This window comes from Passer domesticus, chromosome 37 (assembly GCF_036417665.1).
Source record: "Passer domesticus isolate bPasDom1 chromosome 37, bPasDom1.hap1, whole genome shotgun sequence".
Classification (NCBI taxonomy): Eukaryota; Metazoa; Chordata; class Aves; order Passeriformes; family Passeridae; genus Passer; species Passer domesticus.
The window spans coordinates 533,186-555,341 of record NC_087510.1 but is presented as its reverse complement, the minus strand read 5'-3'; the positions used below and the strand labels follow the sequence as shown (position 1 = coordinate 555,341).

The window sequence follows — 22,156 nt, the reverse complement described above, 5'->3', positions numbered from 1 at the left end:
GTGTCACACACTGGAAATGCCAGGAAGGTGTCACACAGGGGGGACATGGGGAGGTGGAGAGAATCAGGATGGGGACACAGAGAATGGGGGGCCAAAGGGAACTGGGAGGGGACTGAAGGAATTGGCGGGGGGGAGAGAACTGGGGAGGACACAGAATTGAGGACACAAGGAATTGGGGAGAGGGGCAGAAGGAATTGTGGGGGACAGAGAAAATTAGGGGGGCAGAGGGAATTTGAGCTGCAGAGATAATTATGGGGGACAGAGAGGGAATTGGGGGGAACACAGAGGGAATTGTGAGGGACAGAAGGATTTGGGGGGGCAGAATTGTGGGGGACAGAAGGATTTGGGGGGACACAGAGGGATTCAGGGAGCAGAGGGAATTGGGGGGAACACAGAAGGAACTGTGGGGGACAGAAGGATTTCGGGGACACAGGGGGGCAGCAGGACAGATCCCCCCTCACCGGGGCTGCGCAGGATGGCCGAGAGCGCCGAGGTGCTGGAGTGGCCGAAGAGGCGCTCGTGCATGAGCTGCCGCTGCCGCGCCTCCTGCTCGCGCCGCAGCGCCTGCGCCTCGGCCGCGATGTCCGGCGGCATCACGGCCAGCACCGAGTCCTCCATGTCCTCCAGCACCGAGCGCCGCAGCTCGGACGGCAGCGTCTGGATGAACGTCACCGGGTCCATGGGCGCGTCCGAGCCCGTGGCCTGAGCCAGCTCCCGCCGCTGCTGCTCCGCCCGCTGCTGCGCCAGCACCTGTGGGGGACAGCGCTGGGACACGGCCGCGACCGCGGGGACACGGCCCGAGAGGGCACGGCCACATGGGGCGTGTCCCAAAAAGGCCACACCCTGAGAGACCACGCCCCAAAGAGGTCACGCCCTGAGAGGCCACGCCCTGAGAGACCACACCCCAGAGGCCACACCCTGAGAGGCCACACCCCAAAGTGGCCACACCCCTATGGGGATGTGTCCAAAGAGGCCACACCCCTAAGGGACACACCCCAAGAGGCCACACCCCAAGAGGCCACACCCCTAAGGGGACATGTCCCAGAGGTCACATCCCCATGGGGACACACCCCAAAGAGGCCACACCCCCACAGGGACACACCCCAAGGAGCCCACACCTCATAGACACACCCCCAAGAGACCATGTCCCCATGTGGACACACCCTAAAAGGCCACACCCCAGGAGGCCACACCTCCATGTGGACACACCCCAAAGAGGCCACACCCCAAACAGATCACACCCATCCTTTAACCCTACCCCAAGTACACACCCCTCCATTAGCCCCACCCCAAGACCACACCCAACCTGTAGCCACGCCCACCCCATGACCACACCCAACCTGTGGCCCCGCCCACCCCATGACCACACCCACCTCCTCCTGGATGGCCGGGGGCAGCGCTGCCAGGAACTCGGGGCTGACCTCGGTGAGGCCGGGGTTGGCCACCACGGGCGGGGCGGGGCTGGCGGTGGGCGGGGCCCGTGCAGGTGGGCGGATCCCCAGCTGGTTCTGCAGCACCTCCCGCCGGATGTCGTCCGGCAGCGCCGCCAGGAAGGACGGGTCCACGCCCTCGGGGAGGCTGATCCCTGTGACACGTTGGGGACACGTTGGGAACACCCCAGGGAATGGACTGGACCCTTCCAGGGATGCCCTGAAAATCCCTGGAACTCCCAGGGATGTCCCCAAGAAACTTTGGGGACACCTTGAAATCCCTCAGGGACACTTCGAAACCATCATGGACAGCCCTAAAAACCTCTGGGGACACCCTGAGATCCCTCAGGGACACCCCTAAAAACCCCCACGGGGACAGGGGATTCTGGAAGGTGACAGAGGGGACATGGAGGGGTGGGGTGGGGGGTGGCACTGACCAGCCAGAGGAGTCACAGGACCGGCCAGAGGGGACACAGGGGTGTCACTGACCAGTAACAGGGGACACAGGGGTGTGACTGATCACTGACAGGGGACAGAGGTGTCACTGACCAGTGAGAAGGGACAGAGGGGTGCCACTGACTGGTCAGAGAGGGGTACAGAGGTGTCACTGACCACTGACTGGTGACAGGGGGCACAGGGGTGTCACTGACCGGCCAGCGGATCCTCCTCCTCGCTGCTGGTGGACGGCAGCGGCTCCTCCAGGATCCCCCGCGAGTCGGCCCCAGAAATGGCCCCGGCCGAGTCCCGGGTGGATGAACTCTCCGAGGATGAGGCCGGGGGGGAGCTGGGGGTGACATCACAGAGCTGTGACACCAGCGAGGGGGGACACCCCAAAACCATGACACCCCTGTTTCCCACTGACAGAGCAGAGTGGGAAGGGGAAGCTCTCACCTATCGTCCGGAGGCTGAGCGGTGTCAGGGGGGGCGGGAGGGGGTCCTTGGGGGGTTCCAGGGGGGGTTTTGGGGGGCTGTGGGGGCAGGGGGAGCCCCTCCTGACTCTTCCAAGGTGCAGGAAGCCAAACTCGAGGTGTCCATGGGGGACCCCTCCAGCTGGCTGCTCACGGCCGTCAGCGCGTCCGAGTCCTCCGCCCGCTCTGGGGACAGCGACGCTGGGGGGGACACGACACTGGAGCCCCCCCAAATCTGGGGAGACTTCCCCCCACCCCAAAAAGGGGAAAACCCCCAAAAATCCAGGGGATCCCCCCAAAAACCGAGCACTTACTGATGGTGGGGGCGGGTGACAGCTCCATCTGAGTGGCCTCGGCGTCTTGGGGGGGTCGTCCGGGCCCCCCCTCTTCGTGCTCGGGGGGCTGGGGGGGGCGAGCGGGGATTTGGGGGGCTCCTGGGGGGGGGTCTGGGGGGGTCGGCGTCGGTTCCAGCATCACCAGTGTCCGGTGGGGACCGGGAGGGGGGGTCTCTCCCGGGGTCCCGCTGTGTTCTGGGAGGGGGGGTGGGACACACGCAGGGATCAACACTGGGGGGAAACCCAGAAATTTGGTAGCCCCCCCAACCCCGCACCCCAAAACCTCCCTTTTTTCCCCGTTTTGGGGAATCCCAGACATCCAGCTGTGCCCTAAAAATGAGAGGGGGTCCCCAGTGGGGATAGGAGAAGGTGTGGGGGGGAAGGAGATTTATTTTGGGGAGGAAGGAGACAATTTGGGCTAGGACAAAACAATTGGGGAAGAGAAAATTTGGGGGAAGGAGACAATGTAGGGGAAGAGACAATTCTGGGGGTGGGAAGGAAACAATTCAGGGCAGGGCACATCCCACCCCTAGAGCTAAACCACCCCCCAAATTCCATCAACCCCTAAAAAACTCTCCATTCAACCCCTCCCCAAAAACCCCAAAACACCCCTTTAAACCCCTCAAAATCACCAGATTTCCCCATTTTAACCCCATCCTGGATGTGCTGGTGGGGTGAGGGGATCTCTAACCCCCCTCCCCACCGCTGCAGCCCCCCCGGGACCCCCGGGACCCCCCGGCTCCGGCGGCGCGCGCCGCGCGAGGAAGACAGTAGAATGTATAGTTATCTCCGAGACGGGGGTGTGACCCTCCAACTATACAATCTACTACCTCAGCCCGCGCGGCGCCAGCTCCAGGGGGGGATTCGGGGGTTTTTTTGGGGGGGGTCCGGCCGCTGAAAGGTTTGGGGTGTTCCAGGTGAGCTGGGGGGATTTACCTGGGGGGGTGACGTCGGCCGAAGCGGGGCCGGCTTTGGACGCCGCGTCCTGCGGGAGATGGGAAGGTGGGGAATGAAGGAGGGACCCTTCCCCGCGTCCCGGGGAGGTTTTGGGGGGTTTTTTGGGGGTCTCTCACCTGGGCCTCTGCCCCGTCCTTGTCCTCGGGGCCGCGCTCGGCGCCTTTGGCCTCGTCCTCGGCCGCCTGGCGCCGGCGCTTCTCGCGCCGCTCGTCCAGCTCCTCGTCCCGCAGCGCCTCCAGCCGGGCCAGGATGGGCACCTTGACCACTGGGGGGGGAAATGGGGGGTTTGGGGTGTGTGGAACCCCCAGCATGGGCACCTTGACCACTGGGGGGGGAAATGGGGGGGTTTGGGGTGTGTGGAACCCCCAGCATGGGCACCTTGACCACTGGGGGGGGAAATGGGGGGGTTTGGGGTGTGTGGGACCCCCAGCATGGGCACCTTGATCACTGGGGGGAGCTTGGGACCCCCAGGATGGGCACCTTGACCACTGGGGGGGGAATGGGGGGTTTGGGGTGTGTGGGACCCCCAGCATGGGCACCTTGACCACTGAGGAGGGGAAATGGGGGGGTTTGGGGTGTGTGGGACCCCCAGGGTGGGCACCTTGATCACTGGGGGGGGAAATGGGGGGGTTTGGGGTGTGTGGGACCCCCAGCATGGGCACCTTGACCACTGGGGGGGGAAATGGGGGGGTTTGGGGTGTGTGGGACCCCCAGCATGGGCACCTTGATCACTGGGGGGAGCTTGGGACCCCCAGGATGGGCACCTTGACCACTGGGGGGGGAATGGGGGGTTTGGGGTGTGTGGGACCCCCAGCATGGGCACCTTGACCACTGAGGAGGGGAAATGGGGGGGTTTGGGGTGTGTGGGACCCCCAGGGTGGGCACCTTGATCACTGGTGGGGGGAAATGGGGGGTTTGGGGTGTGTGGAACCCCCAGGATGGGCACCTTGATCACTGGGGGGAGCTTGGGACCCCCAGGATGGGCACCTTGACCATTGGGGGGGGCAAATGGGGGGGGTTGGGGTGTGTGGGACCCCCAGGATGGGCACCTTGACCATTGGGGGGGGGCAAATGGGGGGGGTTGGGGTGTGTGGGACCCCCAGGATGGGCACCCAGGCCACTGTCATGGGGAAATCAGGGGGTTTGGGGTGTGTGAGACCTCCTTGACCACTGTGGGGGGGAATGGGGGGGATTTGGGGTGTGTGGGACCCCCAGCATGGGCACCTTGACCACTGGAGGGAGAGGAAGGGTGAGGCTTGGGAGCCTGGGGGCTGCCCGGAGCAGGGGGAGTTCTGGGGGGTCCCAGGGGTCTGGGGGCTGCCCAGGGGGGTCCCGGGGGTCTCACCAGACACGCAGTCGTGCATGCTCTCGGCGTCCAGGACCTTGCACTCCTCGGTCCAGCGCGTCAGGGCCGTGGGGATGCTGGACAGGGTCCCTGGGGGGGGAAGGGAGCTTTGGAGGCTGCAGAGGCCACGCCCCCAAGTGGGACCACGCCCATCTCAGCCCACCCACCCCAAAACTGTCAATCAGCCAAGCCCACTCCCTCCCCCAACTTCCCCATTAAGCCCCACCCCTTTCCCCACATCCCTTAAACCCCACCCACCACACCCCCTTAAGCCACACCTCCTCTTATGACCCTGCCCCTGATGTGTTCCTGTCATGTTTTGAGGGTCTCTCCCTGTCCCCCTGTGTCCCCAGGTGTGCCCACTCGCCTGCCTGGCCGTGGGTGTCTCCCCTGTCCTCAGGTGTGCCCTCACCTGCCTGGCTGTGGGTGTCCCCTCCCCAGGTGCCCCCAGGTGCCCCCAGGTGCCCCCAGGTGTGCCCAGGTGTGCCCACTTGCCTGCCTGGCTGTGGTGTCCCCTCCCCATGTCCCCAGATGTCCCCATGTCCCTAAGTGTGCCCAGGTGCCCCAGGTGTCCCCAGGTGTGCCCACTCGCCTGCCTGGCTGTGGGTGTCCCCTCCCCATGTCCCCAGGTGCCCCCAGGTGCCCCCAGGTGTGCCCAGGTGTGCCCACTTGCCTGCCTGGCTGTGGTGTCCCCTCCCCATGTCCCCAGATGTCCCCATGTCCCTAAGTGTGCCCAGGTGCCCCAGGTGTCCCCAGGTGTGCCCACTCGCCTGCCTGGCTGTGGGTGTCCCCTCCCCATGTCCCCAGGTGCCCCCAGGTGCCCCAGGTGTCCCCAGGTGTGCCCACTCGCCTGCCTGGCTGCCCGCGCTGCCCTGCTCGTGGAAGAAGTCGTCCAGCAGCTCGTCGTCGGAGCGGGCGATGATGTGCACGTCCTCGTTGCCCACCAGCAGCCGCGCCCGGCCCCGGCTCTGCAGCGGGAGGCTGCTGCTCAGCTGCAGGATGTCCGCGGCCGCCGAGGGGCCCAGGAGCCTGGGGAAGGGGCACAGGGGGTCAGGCGGCATTCATGGGGGTGTTGGGGGGGTCTCAGACCCCAGGGTGGGGCTGTGGGACCCCCAGTTGGGGGCACAGCCCGGCTGCTGCTCAGCTGCAGGATGTCTGCAGCCGCTGAGGGGCCCAGGAGCCTGGGGAGGGGGCACAGGGGGTTCAGAGGGGGCACAGGGGGCATTTGTGGGGGTGTTGGGGGGCTCAGGGGGGTGTGGGACCCCCCAGTTGGGGGCACAGCCCGGCTGCTGCTCAGCTGCAGGATGTCTGCGGCCGCCGAGGGGCCCAGGAACCTGGGGAGGGGGCACAGGGGGTCAGGAGGCATTCGTGGGGGTGTTGGGGGACTCAGGGTGGTGTGGGACCCACAGATGGGGTTGTGAGAGCCCCAGCTGGGGCTGCGGGACCCCAGGGAGAGGCTGTGGCACAAGCCCAGGTAGTGGATGGGGATTCCCAGAGGGTTTGGGTGACCCCAAGGGGTCTCTGGGCACTGCCAGCAGTGGTCACTCATGGCTGCAGGATCAGGGGGGGTTTGGGGGTGTTCTCAGGGGGGTTTGGGGGTGTTCCCTGGGGGGTCTGGGTGACCCCAAAGGGGGTTTGGATGACCCCAAGGGGGTTTGGGAGTGTTCCCTGGGTGGATTTGGGTGTTCCCAGGGGGGTTTGTGTGACCCCAAGGGGTCTCCAGACATTCCCAGCAGTGTCACTCACCGCTGCAGGATCAGGGGCGGGTTTGGGGGTGTTTCAAGGGGGGGTTTGGGACAGTTCCCTGGGTGGATTTGGGTGTTCCCAGGGGTATCTGGATGACCCCAAGGGGTCTCCAGACATTCCCAGCAGTGTCACTCACCGCTGCAGGATCAGGGGCGGGTTTGGGGGTGTTCTCAGGGGGGTTTGGGGGTGTTCCAAGGGGGGGTCTGGGGTTGTTCCCAGGGGGTTTGTGTGACCCCAAGGGGTCTCTGGCCACTGCCAGCAGTGGCACTCACCGCTGCAGGATCAGGGGCGGGTTTGGCTGCCGTGCCCCTGGGTAGTGCACGTGGATGGTGTGGCCGGCGTTGGCCGTGAGCTGCCGCAGCGTGCGCTGGCTCCGGCCCAGCCCCTGGGCCAGGCGGGCGCCCCCCGGGCCGGCCCCCAGCCCCAGCCCCCCGTGCTCCGCGTGCCGCACCAGCAGAGGGTGGCTGGCAGGGATGTTCCCGGGGGACGGCGGGATGTCAGCTGGAATGGGGGAAACAGGGGGTCAGACACCCCAAAAAACATGGGGAGGGGGGAAATGGGGGGTCAGACACCCCAAAAACCACAGGGAGGGTGAAAAAACAAGGAGTCAGACACCCCAAAAAGCAGAGGAGGGGGGAAATGGGGGGTCAGACATCCCAAAAACCACAGAAGGGGGAAAATGGGGGGTGAGACACCCCAAAAACCATGGGGAGGGGGGAAATGGGGGGTCAGACACCCTAAAAACCACAGAAGAGGGGGAAAAAAGGGAGTCGGACACCCCAAAAAACAGGGGGAGGGGGGAAATGGGGGGTCAGACACCCCAAAAACCACAGGGAGGGCAAAAAACAGGGAGTCAGACACCCCAAAAACCAGAGGAGGAGCAAATGGGGGGTCAGACACCCCAAAAACAACGGGGAGGGGGGAAATGGGAGGTTAGACACCCCAAAAACCATGGGGAGGGGGAAAACAGGGGTCAGACACCCCAAAAAAAACAGGGAGGAATTGGGAAACACTCCAAAAAACACAGGGACGAATTGGGAAAAATACCCCAAAAATCACGGGGAGGGGAAAACCAGGGGGTCAGACACCCCAAAAACCACAGAGAGGGAAGAAACAGGGACTCAGACACCCCAAAAACCACGAGGAGGAATTGGAGGAAGCACCTCAAAAACCACAGGGAGGAATTGGGAAAAACCCCAAAAATGACAGGGAGGGGAGAAATGGGGGGAATCAGGGGGGAAAACACCCCAAAAACCACAGGGAGACAAAACTGGGGGGCTGTGGGGGAGGGTGTGACCCTTTCTGATCCCCTCAAGGTGACAAATGGAGTGGGGACAGCCCAGTTTTTTCCTCCCAGTGCCCCCCAGTCCCTTCCAATTCCCTCCCAGTCCCTGCCAGTCCCTCCTTATCCCCTCCCTGTCCCTCCCAGTCTTTCCCAATTCCCTCCCAGTCTCTCCCAGTGCCCCCCAGTCCCTTCCAATTCCCTCCCAGCCCCTCCCAGTCTCTCCCAGTTCCCTCCCAGTGCCGTACTGGGGCTGGAGAACATGTTGTCAAACTCAATGATGAGGTCGTCGTCGCGGTCGAAGCGCTCGAAGCGCACGAGGGGCGAGGCGTTCATGTCGGGGTAATCCTCGTCCAGCTCCATCTCTGAGCCATCATCATCATCCTCCTCCTCCTCACCTTCCTCACCCTCCTCATCGTCCTGGCAGGGCCCACCAGGGGGTCAGCAGGCCCCAAATTGGGGGGGGTTTGTCCCAAAATAGCCTTCCCTGATCCAAACTGGGGCATTTTAACCAAAAACAGAACTCCTAACCCAAAACTGGAGGTACCCCTGACCCAAAATAGCACCCTCTGCCCCAAAATTGGGGCATCTTGACCCAAAACAGGGCACCCTGACCCCCAAAATGGCGTACCCCAACCCCAAATGGCATCTCCAGACCCCAAAATTGGGGGAGCTTGCCCTAAAACCGATCACCCCGACCCCAAAAGCCATGCCCTGACCCCAAAACAGGGGCACAGCTACAGAGAATACCCTGTTATTTGATGGACCTCAACCTTTGAGTGTGACCCCTGATATTTTGGGGGCATCCCTGAGTTTTGGAGTGCCCTCAGCGCCCCACCCCCCACCTGATCATCCTCATCCTCCTCTTCCTCCTCCTCCTCCTCATCCTGGCTGTCATCCTCGTCCTCGTTGCTGCCGCTGCTGTCCTCCTCCTGCGTGTGCTCCTCCTCATCCTCGGGGTCCAGGATGTTCATGGAATCTGTGGGGAGGGGGGAGAGGGGGTCTGTAGGACCCTGAGACCCCCCCGGGGACACCCCCAAATCCCTGACCCAAATTTACTCCCTGATCCCATAGGGAGCCCAATGCCCTCAGGTCACTCCAGACCTGTGCTGCCCCACCACAGAGGCCTGGGGACCTCCCAGTGCCTCCCAGTCCATTCCCAGTGCCTCCCAGTCCCTCCCAAACCTCGTGCCCACCTTCACGGTTGGCCTGCAGTGTGGAGGCCTGGCTGAGGTTGGACGGAGCCTCGTCCATCAGAACATCCTCCTGCGACTCGTCCTCGGCCGAGCGGCTCACTGGGGACAGGGGACATGGCCAGGGGTCAGCCTGATGGCCGGGGATCACCCTAATGGCCAGGGGGTCACTCTGATAGCCGGGGGGTCAGCCTGATGGCCAGGGGTCAGCCTGATGGCCAGGGGGGTCACTCTGATAGCTGGGGGTCAGCCTGATGGCCAGGGGTCAGCCTGATGGCCAGGGGGGTCACTCTGATAGCTGGGGGTCAGCCTGATGGCCAGGGGTCAGCCTGATGGCCAGGGGGTCACTCTGATAGCTGGGGGTCAGCCTGATGGCCAGGGGTCAGTCTGATGGCCGGGGGTCAGTCTGATGGCGGGGGTCACTCTGATGGCTGGGGGTCACTCTGATAGCCGGGGGTCAGCCTGATGCCCAGTAGTCACTCTGCTGCCCAGCGGTCACTCAACTGTCCAGTGGTCACCCCAATGCCCAGCAGTTGCTCTATTGTCCAGTGGTCACTCTGCTGCCCAGTGGTCACTCCACTGCCCAGTGGTCACTGCTGTCCAGTGGTCTCTCCAGTGTCCAGTGGTCACCCCAATTTCCAGTGGTCACTCTGCTGCCCAGTGGTCACCGCAATGCCCAGCGCTCACTCTACTGCCCAGTGGTCATCCCAGTGTCCAGTGGTCACCCCAATGCCCAGTGGTCTCTCCAGTGTCCAGTGGTCACTCTGCTGCCCAGTGGTCACCCTGTTGCCCAGTGGTCTCCCAGTGTCCAGTGGTCACTCTGCTGTCCCTCACCGATGATGGTGCTGTTGCCGTCAGCGCCGTCCCTCTCCAGCAGCTCGTCAATGAGATCCTCCAGCTCATTCTCCACCTGGGGGGGGAAAAGGGGGGGTTTGAGGATGCTGGGGGGTACTTGGGGGTCTCGGGGGATTTGGGGAGGGGTCCCTGACCTGCATCTCCTGGGTGCTGAGCCCCTCGGGCTGCCCGGCCAGCACCACCGTGTCCCCCTCGGCCTCGCCGTCCATGTCCCCGTCGGCCGCCTCGGCCTGCGCCGCCTCCGCGTCCTCCCTCGGGGGGCTCGGGGTCCCCGGGGTCCCCTGGGGGACAGGGGTGTCATGGGGGGTGGAGGGGGACAGGGGGGTACCCTGGGGGGCAGGGGGTCATGAGGGGTAGGAGGATAGGAGGGTCCCCTGGGGGGGCAGGAGGGTCACAGGGGGTGGAGAGGGGGACAAGGGAGTCCCCCCAGGGGGTTCACAGGGTGTGGGGGGACAGGGGGGTCTCAGAGGGGGACAGGGAGATACCCCCGGGGGAGACAGGACAGGAGGGTCCCCTGGGACCTGTGACAGGGGGGTCACAGTGTTGGGATGACAGGATGGTCCCCTGGGGGAGCAGGGGGGTTCTCTGGTGGGGACAGGGGTGTCATGGGGTTGGGGGGGGGCACAGGATGGGCAGGGTTGTGGGGGGGACAGGAGGGTCCCCCTTGGGGGCAGGGGGGTTATGGGGTGACCCGGGGGTCCTGGGGGGTACCTCCATCGGGGGGTGCGGACCCCGCCTCGCGGGTGCCCCCGTTGCCCCTCGGCCTTGCTCTTGCTGAGGAGCCCTTGGCCCCGAAGAGCCCGCTGGGCTGGTTCACGATGCGCGACAGCGTCTCCAGCGGCTTCAGCGCCGCGTTCACCGTGTTGGCCATGTTGGGGGCTGGGGGAACAGCGCTGGCACCCCAACTGGCACGGACCCCCAGCCCAGCAGGGACCCCCAAACCCAGCAGGGATCCCAAAATCCAGCAGGGACCCCCAACCCAGCAGGGACCCCTCCCCAAACCCCAAACCCAGCGGGGACCGCCACAAAACCCAGCAGGGACTCACAAAACCCAATGGGGATCCCCAAAACCACCAAGGATCCCGCCCCAAACCCAACAGGGATCCCGAAACCCAGCAGGGACTCACAAAACCCAATGGGGACCCCCAAAATCCAGCAGGGACCCCAAACCCAGCACAGAACCCCCCCAAACCCAGCAGGCACCCCTAAACCCAGCACAGACCCCAAATCCACCACAGCCCTCCTCAACATAACCCAAAACCCCAACAAAGCTCCTCCAAAACCCCTCAAGATCCCAATAAAGCTCCCCTGATACCTCTGAAAACCCCTCAAGACCCCTGAAAACCCTTCAAGACCCCCCCAAATCTCTGAGCACATCCCCCAGATGCCCCTCACCTGGACAGGTCGAGGCTGTGGGGCACACGGGCCAGGTCGTTGACAGCCCCTTCTTGAGGAACAGGCGGATGATGTTGTTCATGCCGTTGTGGGCGGCTTGGCCGCGCTGCTGTAGAAGCTCGAGGTGGACGGACACGACTCCATGATGGTGCTGATGATGCACATGACGGCCTGGAGCCTGCGGGGACAGCACAGAGGTCACTCGGGGGGACAGCGGTCATTCCAGGGGACATCAGTCACTCCAGGGGGACACCGGTCACTCCAGGGGGACAGGGAACGCTCTGGGGGACAGCAGTCACTCCAGGGGGACACCAGTCACTCCAGGGGGACAGGGGACACTCTGGGGGACACCAGTCACTCCAGGGGGACAGGGGACACTCTGGGGGACACCAGTCACTCCAGGGTGGCAGCAGTCACTCCAGGGGGACACCGGTCACTCCAGGGGGACAGCAGTCATTCCAGGTGGACTCCATTCACTCCAGGGGGACAAAGGACACCGGTCATGTTGTGGGGGACAGAGGATGAGAGACTGGTCACCTCGAGGCTGTCTATGCAGTGGCTGCACATTGTCCCCACACTGCCTCCATGCTGTCCCCACATTGTCCCCACACCGCCCCACGCTTCCCCCATGTTGTCCCAAGCTGTCCCCACATCATCCCCATGCTGTCTCCACGCTGCCCCACACTTCCCCCACGTTGTCCCCAGCTGTCCCCACACTGCCCCTACATTGTCCCCACACCACCCCATGCTTCCCCCACGTTGTCCCCATGCTGTCCCCACACTGCCCCACACTTCCCCCACTGTCCCCAGCTGTCCCCACCATTGTCCCCACACCGCCCCACGCTTCCCCCGTGTTGTCCCCACATTGTCCCCAGCTGTCCCCACGATGTCCCACGTTGTCCCCAGCTGTCCCCAGACCTGGCGTGTTTCTCGGTGCTCTCGGCCATGGCCAGGGCGCGGCCGAGGGCGGCCTTGACCCTCGTTGACCAGGGCCACCTGGGCATCGGTGCCGCTGCCGGCCGCGGCCAGGCTGGCCAGGAAGAGCCGCGCCAGCGCCGGCGTGTCCTTGTCCTCGGCGTTCTGCTGGTGGGGCAGCAGGTGGTCCAGGACAAAGGCCAGCACGCTGCAGTCCTGGGGGGACACAGGGGTCACACGCTCTGACCACAGCCAGGGGACAGAGGGAACCTGGGGGGCCTTTAGGGTAAGGGGACAAGGGGACCCTCAAGCACAGGGGACAGGACTGAGGGGTTTGGGGGGTCAGGGGTCCTGCTCAATGAGGTGACAGGGGACCCCAAGTTATGGGGGACAAGTGAGCCTTGAGCACAGGGGACAGGGGAACAAGGGACCCTAACAATCAAGGTGACAAGGCACCCTTCTACAAGAGGTGACAAGTAACACCCCTCCCTGAGGTGACAGCAGACCCCAAAGCACAGAGGAGTGACAGAACTCCCCCATGCACACCCTGATAGGAACACAGCTCACTGGTGACAGCAGCCACCCTTGTCCCTGTCCCTCCTGGTGGCCGTGTCCCTGCGGTGTCACCTCCTTGATGAGCTGGGACTGCCCCTCCCGGCACACCCCGACAGGGACATGGCTGCCCTGTCCTTGTCCCTCTGGTGGCCATATCCCCATGGTGTCACCTCCTTGATGAGCTGGGACTGCCCCTCCCAGCACACCCTGGCAGACACACGGCTGTCCCTGTCCCCCAGCCCCCTCTGGTGGCCTGTCCCCGCGGTGTCACCTCCTTGATGAGCTCGGACTGGCCCACGCTGTAGCTGTAGTTGGCGATCAGGGCGGCGATGCCCACGTAGGAGCGCACCAGCTCGGCCAGCAGCCGCAGGATGGTCGAGGTGGGGCATCAGGGGCTTGGAGCCCCGCGCCCGGCCCCGCTCCTCCCCACGCTCCCCCTCCTTCTCCTTGCGGCCCTCGCGGCCCTCCTCGGGGCTGGATGCTGTGGGGGACACGGGGACAGCGTCAGGGGACACGGGGACATCACCAGGGGACATGGGGACAGTGTCAGGACAGGGAGACAGAATCAGGGGGCAGTCAGGGAACATGAGAAAGCAGGGGATCACAGAGGGGCACCATTAGGGGGTGCAGAGGGCGGGAGGGATGGAGAAAGTCTCAAAGACACACAGGGGACCTCAAGGACCTTGGGGACATGGAGGGGACAGTTGGGAACGCAGGGACAGGAGGGGCTCAGGGGACTGGATGGGCTGGAGGACCTTGGGGACACAGAGGGGACATCGGGATGCGTGGGGATACAGAGATGTTGGGGGGGCTTGGAAATATCAGGGTTACGGGGACATGGGGGGGGATATCAGGACACATGGGTAAGGAGGGGACAGCATGGGGCACAGGGACACGGCAGAGACACCAAGGGACTCGAGGGGACAGTGTCACCTTCTCCCTGGGGGGTTCCCGAGGGTGGCGTCCTCTGCAGCAGCTCCGTCAGCAGCAAAAACCTGGGCCTGGGGGAACAGTGGGGAATCAGAGCCTGGGTCCCCCAAAACCCCACAGACCCCCCAAAACCACCCGAGCCCTCCCACCCTCCAAATCACCCCTCAGCCCCCCAAACCCCTCTACATCTCCTTCCAGCTGCCCCAAATCCCCTCCCAGCCTCCCCAAACTGCCCCCTAGCCCCCCCAAACCACCCCTCAGCCACACAAATCCCCTCCAAGCCCCCCCAAACCACCCCCAGCCCCCCCAGGACCCCCCCCCCAGACCACCCATACATTGATGGCGAAGCCGGCAGGGGGGTCGAAGTCGGCGGGGGGGCGGGGCGGGTGAGGCTGCGGTACTGCTGGTACATGTCGTCCCCAATGTCCGACAGCAGCTGGCTCACCTCGCTGGGCGCCGCGCTCTTGGGGTCCCCCTTGTCACCTGAGAGGGGACATGGTGCTCAGGGGGGGACAGGGGGCACCCCCAGAGGGGCTGAGGATGCCTGGGGGATGGGGCACCCTAACTGCTCCCTAATACAGACACCCCAATTCCATCCCTATATGGACACCCCGATTCTCCCTATATGAACACCCCAATTTTCCTATATGGACACCCCAATTCTCCCTATATGAACACCCCAATTTTCCTATATGGACACCCCAATTTCCCCTATGTGAACACCCCAATTCCATCCCTATATGGATACCCCAATCCTTCCCTACTGGAACACCCCAATCCATCCCTATATGGACACACCCGATTCTCCCTATATGAACACCCCAATTTTCCTATGTGGACACCCCAATTCCATCTCTATACAAACACCCCAATTTTCCTATATGGACACCTCCATTCCTTCCCTACATGGACACCCCAATTCCTCCTATACCCCCATTGTGGGGGTTCCCCAAGTCCCCCAAGGGACACCCACAGGGGCATGGTGGGCACTCAGGACATTGCACAGGACACCCCAATTCCTGTTCCATGTCCACCCCACTCCTCCCTCTGCCCCCAAACCTCCCTGGGAGAGTCTGTCCTATCCAAAGTCCCCCAAATCCTTATCAGAGTCTGGCAGACACCCAGGACATTGCACAGGACACCCCAATTCTTGCTCCACGTGCCTCCCACTCCTCTCTCTGCACCCCAAACTTCTCTGGGCGCATCTCCCCCCATTGTGGGGGTTCTCCAAATCCCCCAAGTGACACCCACAGGGGCATGGTGGGCACTCAGGACATTGCACAGGACACCCCAATTCCTGCTCCATGTCCACCCCACGCCTCCCTCTGCTCCCCCCGAGCCCCCCCAGCCCCCTGAGCCCCCCGTACCCTCATCAGGGGCGTGGTAGGCGGCCAGGGCGTTGAGCATGTCGTAGATGACGTCGCGGATGGGCTCGGGGATGGGCGGCAGCGCGGCCGCCTTGGCCGGCGTGGTCTTCACCAGCTGCACCGCGTTGGGCCCCTTGATCCGCAGGTTCTCGAACTCGTCGTCAGAGGCTGGGAAATTGGGGGGAAACGGGGGGAAATGGGGGGGTCACGGATATGGAGGATCCTCAGCGGTGTCAGGTTGGGGATGAGATGAGATGGGATGCTGGTTTTTGAGGGGTGGAGGCACCTCTGGGACCCCCATTCTGAGAGACCCCTGTTCTGAGGATAAGAGGACTCCTGGGACCCCTTTTTTGGGGAGAGAAGCAGACCTGGGACCCCAATTCTGAGGGTGAAGTGACCCCATTTTTGGGAGATAAAGGCACCCCTAGGACCCCTGTTCTGAGAGACCCTTGGAACCCCATTTTTTGGGGATAGAAGCACCAAGGGACCCCCTCCAGGAATCCTCCCAGAACCCCATTAGAGATGCCAGGGACTCCGAGGATTCCCCCCATGTCCCCGTCCTCCCTCCAGGATCCCCTCTCCACATCCCAGCCCACCCTCCAAGAGCCCCCCCACGTCCCAGGCTCCCCTCCAGGAGCCTGTTCCAGGCACCAAGACCCTCCCCAGTATCCCTCCTCACATCCCAGCCCACCCTCCAAGAGCCCCCCCATGTCCCAGGCTCCACTCCAGGGGCCTGTTCAGGTACCAAGACCCTCCCCAGGATCCCTCATCACATCCCAGACCCCACTCCAGGATCTCCCCCATGTCCCAGGCCTCCCTCCAGGAGCCTGTTCCAGGTACCAAGACCCTCCCCAGGATCTCCCCCGTGGTCTCACCGGTGCCGGAGCCGCGCGGCGCGGGCAGGGCGATGCGGATGCAGCCCGTGGCCACCTCGGTGAAGACGTGGGGGCTGCGGCAGGCGGCGGGGCCCAGCACACGCAGGATGTAGTTCACCTCCCGTGAGCCCAGGCTGCCTGACACCACCCCCGAGGTGGTGCTGCCCGCCCCGCTCGTGGCTGCTGACCGCACCACCTGGGCACGGGGACATGGCGGGGACACCGTGGGCACGGGGCCAGAGGGGCACCCCCAGGAGAGCTTCCTGTGGGAGCCTGGAGCCCCAGAGCTGCAGAGCCCTCCTTGGCCCTGCTGGCCCAATGGAGCCAATTTCCTTGTGCCCACAATCCCCAGTTCCCTGATCCCCTTGTCCCCAATGTCCCCTGGACTCCCAATTCCCTGATCTCCTTGTCCCCAATGTCCCCTGGACTCCCAATTCCCTGATCTCCTTGTCCCAAATGTCCCCTGGACCCCCAATTCCCTGATCTCCTTGTCCCCAATGTCCCCTGGACCCCCAATTCCCTGATCTCCTTGTCCCAAATGTCCCCTGGACCCCCAATTCCCTGATCTCCTCGTCCCCAGTGTCCCTTGGACCCACAATTCCCTGATCCCCTTGTCCTCAGTGTCCCCTGCACTCCCAATTTGCTGATCCTCTTGTCACCACCACCCCCAGTTCCCTGATCTTCTTGTCACCAGTGTCCCTTGGACCCCCAATTTCCTGATCCCCTCTCCCCCAGCCCCCCAACTCCCCCTCTCCCTTTATCCTCCAGCCCCTCAATCCTTTCTCCCCCAGCCCCCCAATTTCCTCTCCCCTCATTCCCTAGCCCCCCAGCTCCTCTCTCCTCTCCCCCAGCCCCCCAATTTCCTCTCCCCTCATTCCCTAGCCCCCCAGCTCCTCTCTCCTCTCCCCCAGCCCCCCAATTTCCTCTCCCCTCATTCCCTAGCCCCCCAGCTCCTCCTTCCTCTCCTCCAGCCCCCCAATTTCCTCTCCCCTCATTCCCTAGCCCCCCAGCTCCTCTCTCCTCTCCCCCAATTTCCTCTCCCTTTCTTTCCCAGCCCCCCAATCCCCTCTCTCTTTATTCCCCTCTCCCCCAGCCCCACAGTCCCCCTCTCCCCTCACCCCCAGCCCCCCAATTCCTCTCTTCCTCCATTCCCCTCACTCCCAGCCCCCCAACTCCTCTCTTCCTCCATTCCCCTCACTCCCAGCCCCCCAATTCCTCTCTTCCTTCATTCCCCTCACTCCCAGCCCCCCAACTCCTCTCTTCCTTCATTCCCCTCACCCCCAGCCCCCCAACTCCTCTCTTCCTTCATTCCCCTCACCCCCAGCCCCCCAACTCCTCTCTTCCTTCATTCCCTTCACCCCCAGCCCCCCAGTTCCCTCTTCCCTCTCCCTTTATCCTTTAACCCCCTCTCCCCCAGCCCCCCAATCCCCTCTCCCCCTCCCCAGCCCTCACCTTCTCCATGGTGTGCCGCAGCGTGCAGGGGTCCTCGATGATGTGCCGGAAGAGCAGCGTGACCAGCGGGGTGAAGCCGGTGAAGCCGGAGCTCTGCGTGAGCGCCAGGATGGTGCGGGTGGAGCGCAGCTCGGCGAACAGCAGCGCGTGCTTGTGCTGCCGCGTCAGGCGCAGGCACAGGCGCAGCGTGGCGTGCAGCGTGTCGGGGTCCACCGGCACCCCCAGCATGCTGACGCACGCCCGCAGCACGGCCGGCACCGCCTCCTCCGCCAGGCCCCGCACCGGAGCCTCGGCGTCGGCGTCCTCCCGCGGCTCCTCGGGGGTCGGCGTGGGGCAGGGAGGGGATGGGCAGGGGGCGGTGGGAGTGGTGGTGGTGCTGGTGGTGGTGGTGGTAGAGGGGGGGTCTTCGTCTGTAGAAGGGGGGTCTGCAGCTGTGGGGATGGGGAAAGGGGTGAGGAGGGTGGTTTTTGGGGGGTGGGTATGGCTGGGGGGTCTGGGGCACTTATTTGTGGCCCCTGTGACCCCACCATGACCATTCTGACCCCACCATGGCCATTCTAACCCCCTAATGACCATTCTGACCCCACCATGACCATTCTGACCTCCCATGACCATTCTGACCCCACCATGGCCATTCTGACCCCCCATGACCGTTCTGACCCCACCGTGACCATTCTGACCCCCCATGGCCATTCTGACCCCCCATGGCCATTCTGACCCCACTTTGACCATTCTGATCTCACCATGACCATTCTGACCCCACCATGACCCCCCAGACTCTGCCAAAACCCCTCCAAGCCCCCCTGACATTTCAGACCCCCCCAAAACCCCTCAGACTCCCCCATGACCCCTCAGACTCCCCAAAACTGCTCAGATCCTCCCAAAGCCTTCAGACCCGCCCTCCATGATCCCTCAGACCCCCCCCCCAGCCCCATACCGGGGGTCTCATCCTTGCTCTTCCCGTCGGGGTCCTCGGCCCCCCCCTCCTCGCGGCCCTTCCCGGCCCGGGGGGGTCTCAGCAGCGTCAGCATCACCGGGCGCCGGTTCCCGGTCTCCTCATTCACCTGGGGACACCAGGGGGTGACAGGGGTGACACTGGAGCCCCTCCTCATGGGGAGACACCAGGGGTGTCCCTCTGCCATGGGGGGATTCCCCCATTCCCACAAGGTGACACCAGCAGGGTGTTCTCTGTAGTGTCAGCCATGTTCCCCTGTGCTGGGTGGCACCAGGGGGTCTGTCCCCTACCTTTAGGGGTGTGCCCCCTGCCCTCGGTGACCCTGGGCTGTGTGTCCCCCTGCCCTCGGTGACCCTGGGCTGTGTGTCCCCCTGCCCTGGGTGACCCTGGGCTGTGTGTCCCCCTGCCCTGGGTGACCCTGGGCTGTGTTCCCCTGCCCTGGGTGACCCTGGGCTGTGTTCCCACGCCCTGGGGGGCTGCATCCCTGTCACCCTGGGCTGTGTCCCCATGCCCTGGGCTGTATCCCTGTGCCCTGGCTGCCCCTAGGGCCATGTCCCCACACCCCAGGGCTGTGTCCCTGTGCCCTGGCTGACCCCAGGCTGTGTCCCCTGCCCCCTAGCCCCTGCCCAGCCCCTCACCTGCACCATGGTGGTGAACCGCACGGTGCAGCGGTGTGTCCCCACACCCCAGGGCTGTGTCCCCGTGCTCTGGCTGACCCCAGCCCTGTCCCCAGCCCCTCACCTGCACCATGGTGGTGAACTGCATGGTGCAGCGGTGTGTCCCCACACCCCAGGGCTGTGTCCCCATGTCCTGGCTGACCCCAGCCCTGTCCCCAGCCCCTCACCTGCACCACCATGGTGGTAAACTGCACGGTGCAGTGCCATGTCCCAGTGCCCCAGGGCTGTGTCCCCATGCCCCCCAGCCCCTGCCCAGCCCCTCACCTGCACCATGGTGGTGAACTGCACAGTGCAGCGGTGTGTCCCCATACCCCGGGGCTGTGTCCCCATGCCCCCCAGCCCCTGCCCAGCCCCTCACCTGCACCATGGTGGTGAACTGCACGGTGTAGCGCCGCCGGCCGGCCGTGAAGCGCACGCTGGGCTCCCCGGCCCTCCAGGCCGCGTCGATGGTGCTGTTGTTGCTGGCGCTGTAGCTGCACCAGCGGCCCGAGCGGTCGTCAAACCAGCGCCAGTTGTTCCCAGTGGCCTGCAGGTACTGGGGGGGGGCACGTGGGGAAGTGGGGGTCAGCAGCTTGGAGCTCCTTGTGTGCCCCCCAAACCCCGCTCGGGGCAGCGCTGGGTGTGGTGGGGTGGTGGTCACTGTGCCCATCGCAGGGACACTGCGTGCCCCCCAGGATCCTGTGTGTCACCCCAGACCCTGCGTGTCACCCACTGTGTCCCCCAGGGATCTGTGTCACTCCCTGTGTGTCCCAGGACTGTGTGTGTCACCCTATGCTACCCCCTGTGTCCCCCAGGACTCTGTGTGTCACCCTCTATGTCCCCCAGGATCCTGTGTGTCACCCCAGACCCTGCGTGTCACCCACTGTGTCCCCCAGGGATCTGTGTCACTCCCTGTGTCCCCCAGGACTCTGTGTGTCACCCCCTATGTCCCCCAGGACTCTGTGTGTCACCCCGTGTCACCCCAGCTGCTCCACCTCCATCCCAGCCCCACCACATGTCCCCAGGAGCCCCCCCATGTCCTCTCCCAGCCCCTCCAAGCCCCCCAGGACACCCCAAAATTCCCCCCCAGCCCCCCCACCTTGTTCATCTGCGCGCGGCGCTTGGAGGACACGGCCGTCTTCTCATAGAAATCAATCAGCAGCAGCACAGGGGTGATCCACCTTTTTTTGGGGGGGAAAGAAGAGCCATGAGAGCATCCATGGGGGGTTTTGGGGGTGGTTCTGGGGGGTTTGGGAGGGGTCACTCCTTACTTGGGGGTCTGCACCTCCTTGTGCTCCTTGGCAGCCTGCAGGCAGGGCTGCACCACCTCCAGCAGCTTGATCAGCACGTCCAGCACGCAGCTGGACTCCACCACACGGGCACAGGGCAGCTTCAGCTCCTGGGGCACCCCAAAAACATCAGCACCCCAAAAAACATCCCAAACAACCCCAAAAACCCGACCAAAATATCCAGAAACAGCCCTGAAATATCCACAGAAACAGCCCCAAACCAGCACGCAGCTGGACCCCTCCAAGGGGGCACGAGGCAGCTTCAGCTCCTGGGGCACCCCAAAAACATCAGCACCCCAAAAACTATCCCAAACACCCCCAAAATACCCTCAAAATCACCCCAAAACTCAGGATTTTTGGAAAATGAGCTACCTCTGGAAAACACCTGGCATATTTTGTGAGGGACATGAGGGACATGAGGCCCAGGGACTCTGGGGTGTTCCCCCGAAGTTTTGGGATGCCTCCCCAGGTTTTATGGCACCCCTTCCAGCTTTTGGGGTCACTACCCAGATTCTGGGATCCCGCCCCAAAGTTTTGGGCTTCCTCCCCCCCAAGCTTTTTAGCCCCCCCCCCCAAGGTTTTCTGGACATTCCCCCAGGTTTTGGGCTACCACCCCCAGGTTTTGTGGTCACTCCCCTAAGTTCTGGGGTCACTCCCCCAGGTTTTGGGGTCACTCCCCCAGGTTCTGGGTTAACCCCCCCAGGTTTTGGGTTACCACCCTAAGTTTTGGGGTCACTCCCCCAGGTTTTGGGGTACCTCGAAGAGCAGGGTGAGCAGCAGGATGCGCGTGGCCAGGTTGGAGGCCTGGGGCAGGGTGGCCATTTGGCTGATCCACTCTGACACCGTCTTGGTGTCGCTGGTGGTCAGCGGCACGGCCGCCTTGATCAGGACATCGGCCGCCTCCCACACCTGGGGGACAGGGGTCAGTGGGTCAGTGGGGGTCAGGGGTCAGTGAGGGTCAGGATGGTCACTGGGGTTCAGGGGTCACTGGGATCAGTGGGGTTCAGGGGTCAGTGGGGTTCAGGATGGTCACTGGGGTTCAGGGGTCACTGGGATCAGTGGGGTTCAGGGGTCAGTGGGGGTCAGGATGGTCAGTGGGGGTCAGTGGTCAGTGGGGGTCAGGATGGTCACTGGGGTTCAGGGGTCAGTGGGGTTCAGGATGGTCATTGGGGGTCAGTGGGGGTCAGGATGGTCACTGGGGTTCAGGGGTCAGTGGGGTTCAGGATGGTCATTGGGGGTCAGTGGTCACTGGGGTTCAGGGGTCACTGGGGTTCAGGGGTCACTGGGGGTCAGTGGGGTTTAGGGTGGCCAGTGGGGCTTAATGGGGGTTAGAGTGGTCAGGGGGGCACCTGGCACACCTGGGGGTTCAGGGGGTCCCAGGGCTGGTTCAGGGGGGGTTGGGGCACATTTAGGGGTCTCAAGGTGGGTTTAGGGCTCTGTACCTGCTGCACCACCGAGCACTGAATTTGAGCACTGAGTCCCAGTAGGCCGGCCATTGTGGCACACGGCCATCATTGGGGTCAGGGGTCTCGGGGTTGGTTTGGGGGTCTCGAGGTGGGTTTGGGACAGGTTTGGGGCAGGGTTAGGCTGGGTTTAGGGTGTGTTCAGGGCTCCATACCTGCTGCACCACCTGTTTGAGCACGCTGTCCCGGTAGGCCGGGCCGTTGCGGCGCACGGCCATCATTGGGGTCAGGGGGCTTGGGGTTGGTTTGGGGG

General features: G+C 63.9%; 1 protein-coding gene across 1 annotated transcript in view; it reads right to left on the bottom strand.

The window, feature by feature from the left end:
- HUWE1 (HECT, UBA and WWE domain containing E3 ubiquitin protein ligase 1) overlaps positions 1-22,156 on the bottom strand; it is a 61,592-nt gene that overhangs the window by 18,522 nt on the left and 20,914 nt on the right. The window contains 36 exon segments of the mRNA XM_064402236.1: positions 462-750; positions 1,374-1,585; positions 2,081-2,214; positions 2,322-2,396; positions 2,398-2,539; positions 2,653-2,868; positions 3,610-3,658; positions 3,747-3,895; positions 4,976-5,065; positions 5,826-6,004; positions 6,994-7,222; positions 8,252-8,423; positions 8,849-8,982; positions 9,200-9,298; positions 10,031-10,106; positions 10,186-10,332; positions 10,743-10,944; positions 11,447-11,492; positions 11,495-11,548; positions 11,551-11,624; positions 12,365-12,423; positions 12,425-12,577; positions 13,188-13,301; positions 13,303-13,397; positions 13,850-13,871; positions 13,873-13,917; positions 14,182-14,220; positions 14,223-14,329; positions 15,214-15,381; positions 16,089-16,284; positions 17,541-17,971; positions 18,478-18,604; positions 19,531-19,707; positions 20,251-20,332; positions 20,423-20,550; positions 21,197-21,349. Of these exon segments, the coding sequence (XP_064258306.1) occupies positions 462-750; positions 1,374-1,585; positions 2,081-2,214; positions 2,322-2,396; positions 2,398-2,539; positions 2,653-2,868; positions 3,610-3,658; positions 3,747-3,895; positions 4,976-5,065; positions 5,826-6,004; positions 6,994-7,222; positions 8,252-8,423; positions 8,849-8,982; positions 9,200-9,298; positions 10,031-10,106; positions 10,186-10,332; positions 10,743-10,944; positions 11,447-11,492; positions 11,495-11,548; positions 11,551-11,624; positions 12,365-12,423; positions 12,425-12,577; positions 13,188-13,301; positions 13,303-13,397; positions 13,850-13,871; positions 13,873-13,917; positions 14,182-14,220; positions 14,223-14,329; positions 15,214-15,381; positions 16,089-16,284; positions 17,541-17,971; positions 18,478-18,604; positions 19,531-19,707; positions 20,251-20,332; positions 20,423-20,550; positions 21,197-21,349 (4,864 nt within the window).